The following is a 20,412-nucleotide window of genomic DNA, read 5'->3' as shown; positions in this document are numbered from 1 at the left end:
AGCCACCCTCACTACTTTATGATAAAGGAGGCAGTCAGCGGGGGGTGGGCTAAGCTCAGAGTCTTTCTGGGCACCGTTGCCCCATGGGCATCACATTGGAGACCCCAGCTTAAATTGGTGCAAAATGCAGTGTCTAGAATATATAATAATAATAATAATTTATTATTTATACCCCGCCCATCTGGCCGGGTTCCCCCAGCCACTCTGGGCGGCTTCCAACAAAACAGAAATTCTAAAATACAGAAATCCATCAAACATTAAAATACAGAAATCCATCAAACATTAAAAGCTTCCCTAAACAGGGCTGCCTTGAGATGCCTTCTAAAGGTCTGGTAATTGTTGTTCTCTTTGACCTCTAGTGGGAGGGCATTCCACAGGGTGGGTGCCACTACCGAGAAGGCCCTCTGCCTGGTTCCCTGTAACTTGGCTTCTCGTAGTGAGGGAACCGCCAGAAGGCCCTCGCAGCTGGACCTCAGTGTCCGGGCAGAACGATGGGGGTGGAGACGCTCCTTCAGGTATACCGGACCGAGGCCGTTTAGGGCTTTAAAGGTCAGTACCAACACTTTGAATTGTGCTCGGAAACGTACTGGGAGCCAATGCAGGTCTTTCAAGACCGGTGTTATATGGTCTCGGCGGCCGCTCCCAGTCACCAGTCTAGCTGCCGCATTCTGGATTAGTTGTAGTTTCCGGGTCACCTTCAAAGGTAGCCCCACGTAGAGCGCATTGCAGTAGTCCAAGCGAGAGATAACTAGAGCATGCACCACTCTGGAGAGACAGTCAGTGGGCAGGTAGGGACTCAGCCTGCGTACCAGATGGAGCTGATAAACAGCTGCCTTGGACACAGAATTGACCTGTGCCTCCATGGACAGCTGTGAGTCTAAGACTCCCAGGCTGCGCACCTGGTCTTTCAGGGGCACAGTTACTCCATTCAGGACCAGGGAGTCCTCCACACCCGCCCGCCTCCTGTCCCCCACAAACAGTACTTCTGTCTTGTCAGGATTCAATCTCAATCTGTTAGCCGCCATCCATCCTCCAACCGCCTCTAAGCACTCACACAGGACCTTCACCGCCTTCACTGGTTCTGATTTAAAAGAGAGGTAGAGCTGGGTATCATCAGCATACTGATGAACACCCAGCCCAAACCCCCTGATGATCTCTCCCAGCGGCTGCATATAGATGTTAAAAAGCATGGGGGAGAGGACAGAACCCTGAGGCACCCCACAAGTGAGAGCCCAGGGGTCTGAACACTCATCCCCCACCACCACTTTCTGAACACGGCCCAGGAGGAAGGAGCGGAACCACTGCATGACAGTGCCCCCAGCTCCCAAGCCCTCTAGACGGTCCAGAAGGATGTTATGGTCGATGGTGTCAAAAGCCGCTGAGAGATCCAGCAGAACAAGGAAACAGCTCTTACCTTTGTCCCTAGCCCGCCGGAGATCATCGACCAGTGCGACCAAGGCAGTTTCAGTCCCATGATGAGGCCTGAATCCTGACTGGAAGGGATCCAAATGGTCCGCTTCTTCCAGGCGTGCCTGAAGTTGTTCAGCAACCACTCGCTCAAACACCTTGTCCAAGAATGGAAGATTTGAGACTGGGCGATAGTTGGCCATATTGGCCGGATCTAAAGATGGTTTTTTAAGAAGCGGTTTAATAACCGCCTCTTTCAGCAGGTCTGGGAAGGCTCCTTCATTGAGAGAAGCATTTACCAACCCGCGAAGCCCATCGCCCAGCCCTTCCCGGCTAGCTTTTATAAGCCAGGATGGGCAAGGATCAAGGAGACAGGTGGTTTAGAACACTTGTGGAGCTCGGTGGTTGGCTCATATTATATCTAAAGGTAAAGGTAAAGGGACCCCTGACCATTAGGTCCAGTCGTGACCGACTCTGGGGTTGCGGCGCTCATCTCGCATTATTGGCCGAGGGAGCTGGCATACAGCTTCCAGGTCATGTGCCAGCATAACAAAGCTGCTTCTGGCAAACCAGAGCAGCACACGGAAACGCTGTTTACCTTCCCACCAGAGTGGTACCTATTTATCTACTTGCACTTTGACGTGCTTTCGAACTGCTAGGTTGGCAGGAGCTGGGACCGAACAACAGGAGCTCACCCCGTTACAGGGATTCGAACCGCCGACCTTCTGATCGGCAAGCCCTAGGCTCTGTGGTTTAACCCACAGTGCCACCTGTGTCCCACCATATTACACCTACTCTTCGCCAATTACATTGGCTGCCTGTTTTCCCCAGGCCCAATTTAAGGCTTTACACTTAAATGGTTTGGGACCAGGCTATCTGAAGCAGCACCTGAAGGTGAGAGGTTTCAGGTTAGGTGAGAGGTTTCAGGTTAGTTAGTTAGTTTAAGGGACAGGCCCTTTCCTGTTGCAGCAGCTCCATATCTGTGAAATAGCCCTCTGCAGGGTAATGTATATGGCCTCTTTTTTGTTCACCTTTTATTTTATTCCAGTCTGTATTTAGTTAATTTTAGTGCTGATATTTTATAATTGTTTTCTTTGCTACTGCTGTTTTTAATGTTGTTTTTATTTTATTGTACTTTAATCATTTGGATTTTAGTGTATTGTGAAAGTTACATGATTATGTTGTAAAGCACCTTGTGAGGATAAATATCCTGAGAAGATTAAAAACCCATTAAATAAAATAAAATAAATTGGCCAACAGGCCAGAAGAAGAAGAAGGGCCCCGAGGGAGGTTGTGAGATTAAGAAAGCTAGGAAAATTTCAATATAACCTTATTAAAGTCTTCCCAAGAATGCATGTTAAACTGAGGAAATGCAATAGATTTGAACTAATAGATCTGCCATACATCGAAAAGCAAAAATTTAGACAGTTTCGAGTAACAGTCATAAAATTTGCATATTTTATTTCATCTCTGTTTTCATAACCTGATCTCATCATATGGCACTGAAAGACATATAAAATATTTAAAATAATGGAGCTGTGTAATTGTCTCCTACTATTTTGCTCCTAATGTGAATCTACTTTGCCATTAAGAAGTTCAAGTTGGTGAACTGGCTGTTTGCATTTAGGCAGACTGAGCCCTCAATGCATTACTGTAATAAGCTGAATTATTCCCGGTAATTGTGAATGTGGGTCCAATAAAAGCTCTCACCCAGAGCTCTTTTGTTGCAGCCGATGTCTTGTGCCACTGTTACCATAGCTCTTAATGTTATTAGTGAGATGATATTAAAATGCACGTTCCTTAGTAATAAATCCAAATCCCACTTTATAAAAACCTAGCAAATAAGCTGTTGCCTTCTCTGCAATCAGTAGTACATTTTCTTTTGGTCCTAGGACATCTGCAGATGGGCATAATATTTTAAGGGACTTTGGATGCCCATGTTTCCCCCACCACTCGCAACAAATTCCCGGCACATCCTCCTCCCCAAGCTCAGTGGTGGCAGCACTGGCGGTGAAAATAGAAACATTCCGGGTTCAAATCAGAATCCAGGATGGCTTTCATAATTCTGGGACTGCTCCTGGAAAATTGGGGCGCATAGAGGGTATGCACTGTGCTGTCACGTGACTTCCATAGGAAAACAGGAAGCAGGTTTATACTGAGTCAGACTGATTGGTCCCTCTAGCTTAGTATGTCTGCTCTGAGTGGCTGATTTCTGCCAGGAGCTTTTTCAGCCCTTCCTGGAGACACATGGGACCTGCAGGCAAAGCAAATGCTTTGCCCCTGAACTATGGCCCTTCCTGACTTCCACAAACATTAAAGTTGTGTGAACACTTTCTTTGTTACTATGTGCTTATGACGTCCGTTTGACACTCAAAAAGCTTCGCCTGTGCCCAATACAGTATATGTGAGCTTTTCCATTCATGGTCAATAGAGTAGTCTTTCAAGAAGCTTTCCTCCTGCTGCTGTTTGTCAGTTTTAATAGTATGCTAACAGAAACCAAAAATAGCAGCGTTGTATTGAAGCTCTGTAAGAAGAACAGAGAGTTTAAGAAAGTGCCCAGTCAAACCTCGGTTTCAATACAGCACCATAGCTGCCAAGTTATCCCTTTTTTTAAGGGATTTTCCCTTATGCTGAATAGGCTTCCTCGCGAGAAAAGGGAAAACTTGGCAGCTATGTACAGCACTGCTACATTTGGTCTATACACATTTTTTTTCTACTCCTGAAAATAATTAAAAATGCTCTGCTATGTGGGCAGTTCACATTTTATTTAAAAAAAATTAAAAAAGGAAAGAGGAATGGTAATATATATATATAAAAAGAACTTCTAACATCCTCTCCAAGGACGCAATCAAAAATACGCTCTTGTAAAAATGTTAAAACCATGTCAGGTAGATGAAGCAACATCCTGTGGGGTTGAAACCAATGCTCCAAGGTCTAGTTCTGGTTTCCTGAAAAGCATAACCTAGTTTCATGGAAAACATGCTTCAAGGCAAGTGCATAAGTAGTTTTTACTTTTTTTAAGAATAATAAACTCATGCAAACATCTGTTCTTTGAGTCTGAGGGGGAATTATAGCTCAGCGGAAGAGCTCGCACTTTGCATAGGAAAGGTCCCAGGTTCAGTCTCTGGCATTTGCAATTATACAGATCAGGTAGTGAGGAATGGGACAGAAACTTGGGAGAATGGCGAGCCAGAGCAGGCAATGTTGGGGGTAGATTGGCAAGGGGTCGGGCACTAAGGCCAGAGATGTAGCTCAGCTGGTCGAGCGTGAGACTCTTAATCTCAGGGTTGGGAGTTCAAGCCCCACATTGGGCAAACAGTTCCTGCATTTCAGGGGGTTGGACTCAGTGACAATTGTCTCCCCTTCGAGCTCTACAGTTCTATGGTTTGAACACAAGGCAGCCATTAGTGAAGGGAAGGGGGGGTCTCCTCTGCTGATATAAGGTCCTTAGAAGGTTGGCATTTTCTCAGATATATAGGTCCCAGGCACTCAGGACTTTTTATGTCAACATAAGAACCTGAGATTGAGCCTGGTAACACCAGTGCAAATCCTGAAAAATGGGTGCCAGTGGAGGCTGGTCCACTTGGACGAAAGGAGCACAGCACCGCCCCACCAATCTCATTCTGCCCTCAGCCAGCCACCACTTGCCTTCCTGCCTTCTTATATCCAGTCCCAGGGGGTGGTACTACTTGGGGGTGGTACTAGCTGTCAGCTTCCACTTCCTTAGTCTACATGCTGCTATTATAGAACTCAGCAGGGAAGAGGAAGAATGGGACAAGATGAGAATTAGCAGTGGTTCTGACTTCACTTAATATTGGTCTCCTTGCCCTACACTCTACCAGTTCCAGTGGGCACCAGCCACCGCTACCAGTCAGCAATCCAGTGACAGTATATTGCACTAGCTGCAGTTTTCTGGACCACCTTCTAGGGCAGCCCTACAGAGAGGACATTGCAGTAGTAGAATTAGGAGGTTACCACAGCATGCAAAACTGTGGCCTGGCTATCCTCATGCAGGAAATGCCCTAGGTGGTGAACCAGCTGGGCCAGGAAAAAGATAAGCCCTGGCCACAGAAGCTGGTCCTCTAATGACACTGTTGGGTGAAAGAGGGGAAATGCAGCTCTATCCAGAGTACGTAGCAGACTTGGTACCCAGACACAAGAACCAACCAGCAGCAGAGCCTCCATCTTACAAGGATTCAGTCGCAGCTTATTGGCCCTCATCCAGCCCAAGAAAACCTCCAGGCACCATTTCAGCACCAACACAGCTGCTTCTAATGGAGTAGAGTTTACAGAGTTGGGCATCAACATACTGCTGCCTCAGAAGCTCTTGGAAGATGATCGTGCAAAGGTTTTCTGCGTGTTCCTTGATCTGCCAGCATTCATAGCGATATTGCTTTGAGCATCAAAATTGTGTCGGAACCAGATTTGTAGCGTGGGAGTACTCCTGGGGGCAGTTTTGCACCTGGAAGCCCAGTTGGTATTTGTAGCCAGGACTGTTCCACACTGTTGATGTTTTTATGATCGTGGTGCTATAAAGTTCATTAGTGGGTCATAAAACACTCGTGGACCCACGCTGCCAAGTTGCAATGGCGCCCAGCCACGTTCCCGCTGTGCTAGTTTAAAATCCTCTTCTTGTATCTAGCAGAGTTACTGCGCAACTGGAACCAGATAGCAGTTTGCCGGTGTCTTCAAGAAAACAAGCACACTGTAGCTTCAAAGACTAACTTAAACTTTATTTACTGAAGCTTAACATAATACATCTAAACCAACTGAACTAAGCTGCATTTTAGCAGCACTCTTATCTCTTAACACTCCTCTCACCTAATTCTCTGCTCTCATGCTCCGACTCAAACTTCACAGACACAGAGAGAGCATTCTCTTTAGAGCATGATTTATGACTACACGGCAATTAGCAATCAGCGCACAGCTGTGGGCTAGCACCCAGAGAAATAAGAACGCCTGAGAGGGTTTTTTTAACTTCTTGCTGTCCAGAATCCCAACACACACACACACACACACACACACCGGTTGCACAACCAGGGGTGTGTGAGCATCAGGGATAGTTGCAGATGAAAGTGCATCCCCAATCAAATGCTTGTAAGCAGGATCAAGGTGAATACAAACCTGATTGAAACTGACCTTGGCGGCAGGTGGAAGACAGAGCTCCCAGGAACTAATGGAAGTATCTTTTCCCACTGGTCTGCAATTAGGTCCCTGATGGGAATATTATGCTGTATGCCCACTTCCTGATGAGGGGAAGGTCCCCAGGATGGGATGAAGATGTAATGAAGAAGTATTTAACTTTTATTGGCTTGTGCCCTGGGCAGCGATTATGGTTTCCCCCACTCTTTCATGTACTGCAGTGATGGCCAAACTTGGCCCTCCAGCTGTTTTGGGACTACAATTCCCATCATCCCTGACCACTGGTCCTGTTAGCTAGGGATGATGGGAGTTGTAGTCCCAAAACAGCTGGAGGGCCAAGTTTGGCCACCACTGATGTACTGTAACTACATTGTTTCTAAGAGTCTCAATCAAGGCTACAGGTGAACACACCTGCACTTACATCAGCAGAGCAGAATCCCTTCTAGCTATGCTTAGCATTGCAGATGCTATGAATATGGAGACAGAAGAAAAACTTACTTCGAACTGCTTTAATTGGGATTAACTAACGGCATTATTCCACAGTTTAGAGTCCTTCCTCCATGGACTCCATGCCTTGTTCAAAGGAGACTTTCGGATCACATCAAGAGATGAATGGGTGTTTGCAGATATGGATCTGTTACACAAGGTTGTTGCTCCTGCAATCAGAATGTCATTGAAGCTTCATCAGGCAAGTTTTCCTCGCTTTATGCTTTTCTCTAGCGCTACTACCAATAATGCTGTTTATATTTCTAAATATTGTTTTTATAATGCTTACAATATGGTAGCTGTAAAAAGGAGGCACACAGTTCTCTCAAATAATCAATAAAACACAACAGTGCAGTAGTGGTTTTCTTAAACATTTTTTTTCTGTAGAACTAAAATAATTTCTCCTGTACTTCTTGAGCCTTCTGCCTACATGCAAACTCACCAGTTACTTATTCAGCCATCACTTTACTTGTATAGTGAAATGATGAGAATGTGTTATTAAAGCCAGTTCATTTTAGAGCAGGCACCCCCAAACTTTGGCCCTCCAGATGTTTTGGACTACAATTCCCGTCTTCCCCGACCACTGGTCCTGTTAGCTAGGGATCATGAGAGTTGTAGGCCAAAACATCTGGAGGGCCGCAGTTTGCCTGTTTTAGAGTGTGACTTGAATTCAAGGTAGACTTGGATTACTGCCTATTTGTTTGCCACAGTTTGAGTCTCTGACTCAGAGTAGATGTTCAGCCCATAAACTAATCAGATTTCCTTCCAAAGCTTTCAAGCGAAACCTTTCAGATCCATTTAAATCCTAAGGAGACTTCAGTGGGTGTGGTTTCTGCTTTTTTCTGTGTGGTGGAGGTGATTGTAACTGCTCTGAACCCCCTTCCCTCTAATCATGTTAATCTCCAATGAAGTCTTTTCTGAGCTGAAGTAAACAGTTTTCTGCCATACGCTGCTGCTGCCAACAACCTCCATCTTCTTCGCGGAACTTTTTGATCATAGCCGTGCCTTTTAATTTAATATAAGGACCAGTTTACCTGTCCGGATGAATATGAGGATCCTGCCATCCTTTATGAGGCAATTCAGTCGTTTGAAGAAAAAGTGGTAATCTGCCATGAAGGTGACCCTGCCTGGCGTAGTGCTGTTCTCTCAAACAAAGAGGAGCTTCTCACTTTGAGGCACGTGGTGGAAGAAGGGACAGATGAATACAAAATTATTATGCTCCACAAAAGCTACTTAAGCTTCAAAGTGATCAAGGTACCACAGCTCCATAATTTTCATTGTTTTGCTCTTATGCTCATAATATGTCTTACACACACACACAAATAAATAAATTATGATTGCCTAAAATGATGCCCCCTGTCATGGACACACCAATTAGGAAGGTCGACAAGAATCATATTCTCTCTTTAAAAAAGGAAAAAGAAAAGAAAATACACAGGAAATTCCTGACTGCTCAGATACAACGAAGTGCAGGGCCACCTGGAAACTTAACCATATAGCAATACAAACCCACATTATCTGCACCTCCCTGTGCTTCAATATAAAGCTTAGTATCTTGTGTTTCTTTCTTTCTTTCTTTTATTATTATGGTAAGAAACAACGCAGGAAAAAAAGATAAAAACACAGCTTTAAAAAAGAAAATTAACAACATATCATCACACAAATAACAATATATGATTAACATACTGTTGAAAGTCTACCTGTGATCATTTCATTTTTCCTGAATATTTTATTTATCACGTTCCTGATAGTGCATGTGGTTGAAGTTTTTCTTGCATCCTGTTGCACCAATGCTTTACAGACATCAAGAAACAATCTGTTGATTTGTCTGCCTTTCCTTGCCCATTACTATATGTGTCAATGTTACCATATACAAAGAGTTTATTACTTTTCCCCAGTGAAGACGGACGAGTATATGTACTGCAGTTAAGAAATGGATTACCATATTATTACCGACACATGTTATTTGTTCCTGTATATATCCTGTTGAGCCTTGAAGTTGTTAAATACCATCAAAAAACAAATGCATAAAGCTTTCCTTTAAGATTTGCGCTTAAGGTGTTTGGGGGAGCATATTGCCAATATCCATATGTTTGCTTTTTTAGGTTAACAAGGAATGTGTCCGAGGGCTCTGGGCTGGACAGCAACAGGAACTGATATTTTTACGCAACCGCAACCCGGAGCGAGGCAGCATCCAGAACAACAAGCAGGTTTTGAGAAACCTGATTAACTCCTCGTGTGACCAGCCTCTGGGGTACCCTATGTATGTTTCCCCTTTAACCACATCCTATATAGGGACCCACAGACAACTGAAGAATGTTTGGGGTGGACCGATCAGCCTGGACAACATCAAAAGCTGGTTCAGAAACAAGTGGCTTAGGTAAGCTGGTGGCACCGCAGCAGATGTTCAGTCACATCTGGAAATGAGTTTGTGTGTGTGTTCTTTTGTAGGGGGAGCAGGGCTCTCAAAATATATAAATTGCTTGGGGACGTACAGCTTTTTCCCTTTAATCCCCTCCACTCCAGCCCAAGGTTTGTGTACACCTGAGTTGGGTCAGAAGAGAAAGTGTGTTGAGTGGCCTGCCTGCCCTCCCCTTAAACAAGTGTATAGGTTCTGTGTGCTGAACTTCTTGTTCTGTTAAAACAAAATAGAGCATCTCTTTGTTGCTGCATTTGCTGCTTTACTGGAGCTCTTCCTTTCAGGAATTAAAGCACAGTGCAATCCACAGGGCCTTGTGTTTACTCTGCTTATAGTATTTATTTGCCGCAAAGTAAAGTTAACAGAAAAAGTTAAAAACAGTTGTACACACATATAAATGTTTGAATGCTAATGAAACCGTAAAATCTTACACAGCATAAAACTCACAAACTGAAAGTGACAACCTGAAAACAGAGGTTGACAGCGGTACAGTGCCAAACTACAGAAGTTACAAAAAGATGTGGGTGGGGGAATAAAAAGTGCCTTCAGCTGGTGCCCAAAAGGCCAACGTCATAGGTGGAAGGCATTCCGTTGCTGGGCTGCCACCACGGAAAAGGCCCTTTTTACACCTGTTCCTCTGCTTCAGTGATTCTGGTCTTGAGTCATTGTTGCCTGCTGAAATCCTTGCATTTGTTATATTTAGGTAGCTGCTAACTGAGGGAGGCTCACTGTGACAAAGTGTCCTTCGTGAACAATGGAAGACTTTCCCCCTCCTCACTGCTGTGAGTCCTTTTTCATAGCCAGCTGTGGGTGCGCCTGACAATTTTGGGGTCCCCCTTTGTTCCCTTGTATTTTAAACAGGATGCGGAAAGACTGCCATCCAAGCCACAACAGTGGAGGAAACCTTGAGGAAGGAGCGAGTAGAAATGGATCTTCCAGCAGCAATCCAGTTAATAATTCAAGTCAGAGCAGCAGCGCCCAGCATACGAGGAACAGCACACCCCAGCTGCAGCCTTCTTTAAAAGTTGCTCAGTTTTCAGGTATTTACACTATTCATTTATTTTACTTACTGCTTTACAATATCTATTAGGAGGATTGCACCAAAGGTAAGATTCGGTTCAGGACACTCTTGGGTGCTTCAGAAAATGGGCCAGTTCAACTTGGACTGCTTTCGGGAATGACCTGCTTCTCCTTGGGTCCGAATCTGAACCTCACTTTGGAAAATCCACAGTCTTTTATATCTCCTTATTGACCTACACAGGCAAATGAACAAATGGCTATAACTTTTTGACCAAACTGGGTGGCATTGGCAGGGGAAGATGGCTAAAGATCAGACAAATAGATGCAGAAGTTTCTATGTTGTTTTCTATGAATATCTCTTTATGTGCCCTTGCAAGGATGAAATGGTCCAGCAGGAGATATTGGATTTGTTGAGCCTTCAAGTTAGCTGCATCTGCTATATTTAGGCATAGATTCTACAGTTACTTGCTGAAACTTTAAGTCCTTGCCATTAATAGGCAAGGCTGGAAATGATCTTCCCATAAACGAAAACTGCAAGATTAAAATTGCTGCTGCGTCTTCTAACTTGGCCTAACTGAACACATATGACTGTTTATTCTTGTAAACTGGTGCTGGAATAATTGGTAAGGCAGGCTTAATTGCAATATAATAATCATGAGATGCCCAAGTTGGTTTAAATGTCTCTTAATATTTAATTGTATTGGCATCTGCAAAATTCGGTTATAGTTGTTTTTTATGACCTGAGTAGAACCAGGCGCAATGCGAGTGGGTTAGATGCCTTGAAAAAGTGTCTGAAGTGTATAGGGGAGCCTTTGTTTCCTAAATGTTTGCAGGGATTTGGTTATTTATGTGCAAATATGGGTGGTCTACTGTACACTACTTCAACCATTTAATTAAAAGACAAATATGCAATATTTCTGGACAGTGGTCAGCTTAGCTGTTGAAATCATGAACAGATGTTTGGCCACACTTGACTGTGAACATCAGGGTATGTTTCACTTCCTAGCTGTAATTTTTTATATAAAGTTATTAACATTAAAATAATCAACAGACCCAGAAACAGAATTTAATCCAGACTCTGAGCTTCAAAAAGCGAATGTTCAAAAAATGGGCATTGTTGCAGCAAAAGTTTGCTGTGAAGGCCTGCATCCAATTACAGTTTAAAGCGGAAGATTCCCTCCAGTTCTCTTCCAAACTGCAGCGCTATCTGAGAATGCATGTTCAAAGGTGTGCCAGATGATTAATAGCGTTGCACCTCTTTAATAGGAACCACAGGGCTTAGACTCAGGGGCCCCCACAACCTGTCATGCCAGCTCTGAAAATAGGCTGTTTGTTATTTTAAGCAGTAAAAGTAGAAATGCTTACTGCTGCATTGCTAATAGGTGAGCAAGATGCACACCCAGTTCTGTATTGCTGATTTTAATGATTTTTAAAAAATTGTTTTAAATAGTTTGTCTTTACTGATAATTTTGTTGTTGTTGTTATTAAATTATTTTTATTTTCAATGCAAAATTACAACAAAAATTACAAACATAAAATCCAAAAGAGAAACAAAAAAAGACAAAACTAAGCAAAACAAACAAACAAACAAAAAACCCTACAAAGAAAACCATGCCATCATAATAATCTTTACTTACATACACACATATTGACTTCCTCTGTTTTGAGACCTCGATTTTTTAAAAAAATCTTTCTGAATTGTTGTGTCTACTGTAAATTACCTATATCTTTATACCTTTTGCACCGTTTTTCAATTTCTTTAACCCTGCAAAGCCTCTTTCGTTACATACCGATATACTTACTCCAGAACAATGTTTTTTCATATATTCTTTAACACAGTCCCATTCTTTTGCTAATTTTTGGTCCAATTGTCAATTACGTACATAAGGAAATGTTGCACTCTGGATGCTGTTAGACTCCAGTTCCCATCAGCCCCAGTCAGCACAGCTAACAGTGGGGGCAGAGGCAATTTTAGGGTGGTGCGACTGGTGCAGCAGCACTGGGTGGCAGAGGGTGCCACAGTAGTGCTGTAGAACAGAGCACAAGGGAATTTTAGCGTTACACAGGGCACCACTGAAATTGGAGGGCCCAAAGCCTGCCACTGGTGGGGGATAATCAGAATTGTAGTTCAGCAACATGTTGCTTCCCTGTCCGTGTCTTGCAAATCTGCTAGTCCACAGTGATGGCTGTGACATCAAAAGATCTGGGTGGTGAACATTTTAATTTATTTGAATAACAGAGCCAATGTTCAGTGTTGCTTTCAAAACACAGGAAGCCACAAATGGCACGTGTAAAATCCCTGCTGTTAATGTTACAGAGACATTTGCTCAAGCAGATGTTCTGGGCATTTGTTTATTGTCTAAACAACTCATATGGAAGGGGCGAAAAGAAACCTAGATATTACTTCCATGGTTAAATTACTCCTGTTGCTCAGTTAACCCAACTACAGCCAAGGCACTCCAAGGGGAAATCTTGGCTTCTCCACAGTCGTAAGGACAATTAATTTGAAGAGCGGGGGGGGGGTTCAAATAGGTCAACTCAGTACTGCTTTCTGATACCAACAATAAAGATTCACCACATTCTCAGGCCTCTCTGTTCAGAGGTCCAGTGTCATTCTGCTCAACTTTCTCTTGTTTCATGGTCTTATGCATATAGTCATTGCATTGGTAATATTTGCACTGGTGCTTTCTGTCCGCTTTTGGTGACCCTTCGCTGCTTCCACTCTGTTCCCAATACTTTCCCCTTGCTCTCATCTCATTTCATGCTTGACACTGAGCAAGCCAGCAGATGGGCAATCACATCTAAAATCTGTAAGGTAGAGTTATGATTGCCCAAGCCCAATTCCGAAGTAAGTCCCAACCCATTCAAAACAGTGATAAATCAATTAGGGCTTAAGAGTGAGTAAACTTTCTCTGAAGTTTGTGTGTTGGATTGTGACTGTTGCTTATAAGACTGTTCCTGTGCCAAAGCTGGAATCCTAAAGATATTTGGAGATTTGGAAGCAAGTCTCATTGCAATCCGTGGGATTTGCTTTCAATAAAGCACAGTTAAGGACTGCTGTGAAAGTCTTGGATGTTTTGCCATGGAATTGCACTGGAATGGATGCATAGTTTGGATGATGTCACCTACTAGTTGGCCAGATTGCCAGTAGCACTATAATTTTCTGTATCCCTAAAGCTCTTTTGGATTTTCAGGATTAAAAAATGTTTAATTGTTATCCTTGGTACTTCCTACTGTGCGCTAATTGGATCGAGGCGATACATTTTGAAGGCTATTGCTGGAGCTGTCATTTCCCCAAATAACCCTTTCTTCTCTCCCTCTCTCTCACAGGCAGAAGAAAATTCAGGAGCCAGTCTGTTCAGACACATGCTGCTTTAAACCAAAGGCCCCCTCGTTCGAGTCATTCTGGTCCCATCGTAGACAGCCACCAGCCATTCATCCAGACTTCTACTTCTGCTCATGAAATTGCCCACGGGCTTTCTGGCAGCCAGCTCTCTTTCCACAATTCAGCAACTTCCGTCTTCTCCCAGACTCCTGCCATCCCTACCCTGGGCCAGCTCACTGTGCAGGAGAGAGCTGGCGCGATGCTCCGCTCTAGCCTGGCTTCTTCCACCAGTTCAACGCTCAGCCTTTTATTTGGCAAGAGAAGCTTTTCGAGCGCTTTGGTTATTTCCGGGCTCTCGGCTGCCGACGGAGGAAACACCACAGACACCCAGTCGTCCAGCAGCGTTAACATCGCAATGGGACCGTCTGCTAGAGCAGCAAGCCGTACTATGCAAGAGACCACGCGGGTAAGAAGAGGCTTCCCAAAATGCCACTGGCTGATATTTTTCTATTGACTCGTTCACCCCAGTGCCCCACTTAGTCCACGCAAGCCGCTTCCTCGCTATGTGAAGTGTGAAAGCAATAAAGATTTTGATAAAGAGCAGTGGAGCAACTCCCTCTGTTGGGAACAGAACACTACTTGTATTAATATCACATCATCTGAGATTACCAGATGGGGAAAAGTAGTGGAGTATTATAAAAGGATAATGGAGGTCTCAGAGCTGTCATGTCAAATAAGGCACGGGATGTTTTCCTAAGGAATAGATTGGCATCCTAATACTACAAGTCTGCTGTAAATTTGGCAAGCTGGGTAGCGCTGTGGCATCATCGCTCCCCTTTTCCAGTCAGAAGCAACCCAAAACCCATTTGCTAAATACAGTATTAGGACTTAATAAGCTAGTGATTTAAGGGATCCTTGCCAACACTGCCTCTTTCCCTGCTTTGTCTCTGCTAAAGCTGTATCAAATACTGCAATGCAACAGGCCTTCCATCAATGATTGCTCTGCTGGGGCCGGGGCAAAATCCCAGCCCAGAATTTACATCTTGGCCAGGATGTAAACATGAACATACCTAAGATGCTTCCAGGGGTGCACACGGATGCAGCTGATTTTCCATTCTTCCTCCCATCCTCTGTGTGGTCCTGGGGGTGGACTCTGACATTTCCAAGAGCAGCTTTTTTTTATTCAATTATTTATTTATTCCAATTATTTATATCCCACTCTTTAGCTGGGAAAGCTCCCAGAGTGGCTTACAATGCAATGCAACACAGAGACATTTTTTTGGGGGGGGGGGAGCCAAGGTGGGAACACAGACCTAGACATCCTTGGTGCCCATTACTTACCTACCTACCTACCTACCTACCTACCACCCTATACCCGGAGGTCTCAGGGCAGTTCACAAAAAAATCACAATATACAGTGGTGCCTCGCTTAATGAATGCCCTGCTTAACAAAATTTCCGCTTAACGAAAGGATTTTTCGAGCGGAGGTTGCCTCACTAGACGAATTCGTTTTACGAAAAATTCGTCTAGCGAATCACGGTTTCCCATAGGAATGCATTGGAATTCAATTAATGCGTTCCTATGGGCAAAAAAAAAAATCAAAAAAATTCAATGCATTCCTATGGGATTCGCTAGACGGATTTTTCGTTATAAGAAAAGACCCATGGAACGAATTAAATTCATCTAGCGAGGCACCACTGTATAAAATAAAAATAAAACAATAACCCAATAATACCTCCCAAAAGATCCACATTTTAAAAGGGTATTGATCAAGTCAACCAAAGGCGTGGTTAAAAAGGAACATTTTTACCTGGCGCCTAAAGCTGTATAATGAAGGCGCCAGGCAAACTTCCATGGGGAGAGCATTGCACAGACGGGGAGCCACTGTAGAGAAGGCCCCGTTCTTGTGTTGCCACCCTCCAGACCCCTGGAGGAGAAGGCACATGAAGGAGGGCCTCAGGAGTTGATCTCAGGGTCCAGGTAGGTCCATATGGAAAGACGTGGTCCTTGAGGTATTGCGGTCCTGAGCCGTTTAAGGCTTTAGAGGTCAAAACCAGAACTTTGAATTGGACCCGGAAAGTAATTGGTAGCCAGTGCAGTCGGACCAGGGCTGGTGTAATATGCTCAAACTGCCCATGCAGAAGAGTACATGCAGTCTTTTGGATCATGGCCAATTGTTCTGAAATACCATTTCAAAGGTTACTTAAGACACTGCTGACGCAATCTCCTTTTCTTTTTTAAAAGCAATTGTCTGAGGATTACGAAGCAACTGACACGAGTGAATCCAGACAGCGAAGAGATCGGGGTGCTGCACATGCTCTTCTGATGAGCCACATGCTGGAATGTAGGAGAGCCAGCCAAGAGGACATGGCGTTGGAAGACACAGGTTCCCAACACAGCCTTTCAGAAGAGCAGTAAAGAATCCACTTGTACCAAGGGCTAATGCTCTGTACACATGACATCAAAACACATCTAGCTTCACGTCCCAAATGAAATGTTAAGGTTATTCCAAGTATAACAAAAAGCAAACAAACACAACACAAAATGCAAAGTATCTATTTTTTTTTTTGAATTCTCCAGTGAAAAATATTACAATATAGAAGCAGGATGTTCTACGATTGGCATTTAGTGCTATTCCAAAAGCGCTGGGCGACGTCATCTCAAGTTCATGAAAATTCAGATGCGATCTGGGGGGAAACGTCAACAACTTGTCTTGACTTTCCTTCCCCTGAAGTGCTAATATTTTTCAGATGGAACTTGGAAAAGATTTGAGGAGGGGGCGAGAACACACATACCGTGGAACTAAGACTGAAAGCAACAGAAACTCTGAATGCATCTCCGTGAAAAAGCACATCAACATCTGTCTCTTGTTGTAACCAAACAGATGATTGCATGCTAAATAACTGGCATTTTATACATAATGCATCAGAAACAATTGTTTTTTTAATTGAAGCAATGAATATGTAATAGGAGAGAAAACTGCATACCCCAACATTAGTATGCGGAATCTTTTTATTTATTTTTTAAGGAAAGTCAAAAGGAAAGCCTCATTCCCCTGTTTGTTTGAAGTGTTATGCAGCTGACAATTATGTGCCGCAACATATTAATCCAGAAGGTGGCCCACTGCATGCAGTCATAATGAAATAGTATATGAAAGTGCCAGGCTGCACATTGCCGTAAACCAAATATAGCCAATGCATGAAAAGCCTTCACAAAGCCAATGGTGCTCCTTATTTGCAAACAAAGCTGCTTTTTCTAAAAGGACTGCATAGCCTTGCAGTCCTGATTGGGTTGGCAGAAATTCATGCCTATTTCTGAAACCAAGAGACTCAAAAGCACTACGATGCTCTTTCACATACACAAACACTGACAAACGTTTAAAACGTTTTTTGTTTTGTTTTTTGTAATTAAAGACTTTACAACTACCAGTGTCTGGTTCTGCTATTGTTATTAGACTATCTCCAGAAGGACGCACAGCATTTCTGCTCTTAATTTCACTAATAGCCCACAACCATTATCAGGAACTAAGACAAGTAGTTGATTCACAGCCAGGCAGGGGCAAAACTAGGTTTTATTTCACCCGGGTGAAACACCCAGTTTGACATGCATACACAGGCTGAGTGCTAGGGGCGTAGGAAAGGAGGGGCGATGGGGGCGCTCCGCCCCGGGCAGCGTGATCCTGAGGGCGCCTCTGGGCAGCATGCCTCGCCCCCAGAACGGGCGCCAGCCCTGCCCCCGGTGCTGGAGCATGAAGCTCCGCCAGTGCTGAGTGCCTCAATGGCAGCCCTGTGGGGGCTTCAACAAGGGCAAAAACAAAAACACCTCAACTTGTGCCCCCATAGCTACAGCTCTGTAGCCAGGGATGATTGGAAATGTTTTGTGAGTAGGGGACAAGTATTCACATTGCTTGAAAGCAAAAATGTATGTTGTGGGATACATGAACAAAGCCTGGGTGTGCAAGTAAGGCAGTCATATAAGCATGTTTATTGGGCTTCTGCTGCATCACAGTGGCTTGCAACATTTGGTCAGCTGCTGAGCAGGAAAGTGAGCGTCATTGGACAGCAAGAATGTTGCATCACCAGGATTCCTACAATACGCACCTAAAATTAAACCCCTTACAATTTTTGTAGAATTGTGAGGGCCATGTTTATCACCTCTTTTACTATCCTATAACTCTGTGCCCCAAACAATACAAACTATGCTTCGAATCCTACAGGAAACTGTGTGTGGAGGTCGAGGTTGGGCCTCTTTAAGTATTCAAGGCACAGACCCAAGTGGAGCCTGCAGGCCCAGTTGGCTCCGCCCCTTGAGCAGTGCCTGCTCCTGAGGCTGCCTGACATTGGCTGAATATGCAGGCGGCCAGGATTCCCTTCCCTAGTGGGCAAGGAGGCCCATTTGGGTGCCCTGACTGTGAGTAGCTTCCAAGCACCTTCCCCTGTCAGGGAAGACGGGCAGAGGCGGCTGGCCCACAATGCCATCATTACCCAAGAAAGGTAGGCAAACTTATGCATAAAATTCCAAGTAGTCATTTGGGACACAGGGACCTAGTCTCTTGCATGCTGTGAACCGCCCTGAAATATTCAGATGAAGGGTGGTATATAAATTTAATAAATAATATTTTCCAATAATAATATTCCAATATGAAGACTAGGGTGGAAATGTGCTGTTTCTCGGGGGGGGGGGGAGAAGAAGAAGAAGAAGAAGAAGAAGAAGAAGAAGAAGAAGAAGAAGAAGAAGAAGAAGAAGAAGAAGAAGAAGAAGAAGAAGAAGAAGAAGAAGAGGAGGAGGAGGAAGAAACAACTTTAAAATCTTAAAGATTTGTATTGAATTTACTTGGGGTGGAGGAGAAAGTGCTGCCAAGGATTGTGTGGATGCAGAGAGATGGCCAAAGAGGTGGCAGGCTGCTGCTCTCTTTTTTTGGCAGAAAGACAGCAGAAGTTTTCATGGTTTTGACCCCCAGCAGCAGAATTAGCTTCCTCTTACCTCCCTTCTTGGTGGCTGTCAGTGAAGCACATAGGCAGTGCCGGATTTGCGTATAAGCTAAACAAGCTATAGCTTAGGGCCCCACTCTCTTGGGGACCCCCCAAAAAATTAAAGAAAAAAAACCTGGATGTAATATAAGATAAAAAACAAATAGAATAAAACCTACATACAGCAACAGTGTTTTGTGTTGTGTAGGCTTTTTTTCTTATGTGCAAATGGCTTTAGAGTTTAGATACCTATTAGGTCCATAAATTACCATATATACTACCATATATACTATATATTCAACACAAAAAACAGTGACCATTTGTTGACAAAGGACAACTGGACATATAAAGGGCCCCATTACCTTCAGTAGCTTAGGGCCTCATCAAACCTAAATCCAGCCCTGCACGCAGCTATAAGAAATAAACCGCAACAGCTCCCAATACCCATTCAGCTGCAAGCTGCTCTCCCCTTGCACCGGACTGTGTTTTGCAGAAGGCCACTGTGCAGAAGGCACAGGGCACTTCTGCATGGTGCCTTCTGGCAGTTCCAGCTGCTTTTTTCCTCCACATCAGAAGAGCCCCACTGGATCACACTAAGGCCAAGCTAGTGCAACATCCCATTTGCCACAGTGGCAAACTAGGTGCCTCTGGGAAGCGCCCACTGTTTGTTCCCCAGCAAAGATATTCAAAGATATATTGGCATTGCACTGGAAAATCCTGTTAGTGGTGATAGATGGAGCTGCACTCTGCATCAAGAGGGAGATGCAAAGACTTTTTGTGGTTTTTTTCATCATGCCATGCCTAGCGCAAAACTTTAGTTCAGTTCTGCAGAATTCCTGCAATTAGGTGACTGGAGCCTGGCCTCTGCCAATCCTCACATGCCTACAGTGCAATCTCTAGCCCTGTTTGTTGTACTAATTCAGGCATCCCCAAACTGCGGCCCTCCAGATGTTTTGGCCTACAACTCCATGATCCCTAGCTAACAGGACCAGTGGTCAGGGATGATGGGGACTGTAGTCCAAAACATCTGGAGGGCCGAAGTCTGGGGATGCCTGTACTAATCCCTCAAGAATTGCTTTTACCACACCTGTGTATATGTTTTAGTTCTTATTTCTCTAGAAGCGAAAGAGCTTGGTGGAGTTAGGAAATGTTGCATAATCTCATTTAAGCCTTTGTTTGAAATCTATTCATCACATCCTTGCATGGCAGAAATTTCCGTGTGAATACAAAAAATCTTACTCTGCATTGGATCAAATGCAGTCCGGGCTAATGTACAGCTTCTGTAAACAAATGCTCCGTGATTAATCACAGGGCAGCTGCATTATGAGATGAGCACAAATATTCATGGGCAAAAGCTTTGATGCCTTTCATATGATAATTGCAGCTAACACATGAGCCGGTTCTTTTTACGGTGTTACAAGAATCACTTTCTTCTGCCAGGCAATTCTGTAGTAGTTGGGAGGCAAACCGGAAAATGATACACCTGTCACATATTCTCTGTGATTCTAAACTATTTTCCTGGAATGAATTCAAGTCGTCTTTCACTCCCAGATGCACAGCTGTCCCATGTTGATTTTGAGGGCATTGTTTACAGAAGTCACAAGCTGAAAAGCACATGGCAGGCGGGGGGGGGGAGTTGGTGC

The 20,412-nt window shown here is 44.1% G+C and overlaps 1 protein-coding gene across 1 annotated transcript in view; it reads left to right on the top strand.

The window, feature by feature from the left end:
* Positions 1-17,203, top strand: part of PCNX2 (pecanex 2) — a 119,782-nt gene extending 102,579 nt beyond the window's left edge. Inside the window, exons 30-35 of the mRNA XM_060272854.1 lie at positions 7,093-7,237; positions 8,059-8,289; positions 9,141-9,415; positions 10,316-10,494; positions 13,805-14,265; positions 16,044-17,203. Coding sequence (XP_060128837.1) covers positions 7,093-7,237; positions 8,059-8,289; positions 9,141-9,415; positions 10,316-10,494; positions 13,805-14,265; positions 16,044-16,217 — 1,465 coding nt within the window. The 3' untranslated portion in view covers positions 16,218-17,203. The remainder of the gene's footprint in view (positions 1-7,092; positions 7,238-8,058; positions 8,290-9,140; positions 9,416-10,315; positions 10,495-13,804; positions 14,266-16,043) is intronic.
* The last annotated feature ends 3,209 nt before the right edge of the window (positions 17,204-20,412 follow it).

Source organism: Zootoca vivipara, chromosome 3 (genome assembly GCF_963506605.1).
Source record: "Zootoca vivipara chromosome 3, rZooViv1.1, whole genome shotgun sequence".
In the NCBI taxonomy this organism is placed as follows: Eukaryota; Metazoa; Chordata; class Lepidosauria; order Squamata; family Lacertidae; genus Zootoca; species Zootoca vivipara.
The sequence above is the reverse complement of the archived record's forward strand: the minus strand, read 5'-3'. Positions and strand labels throughout refer to the sequence as shown.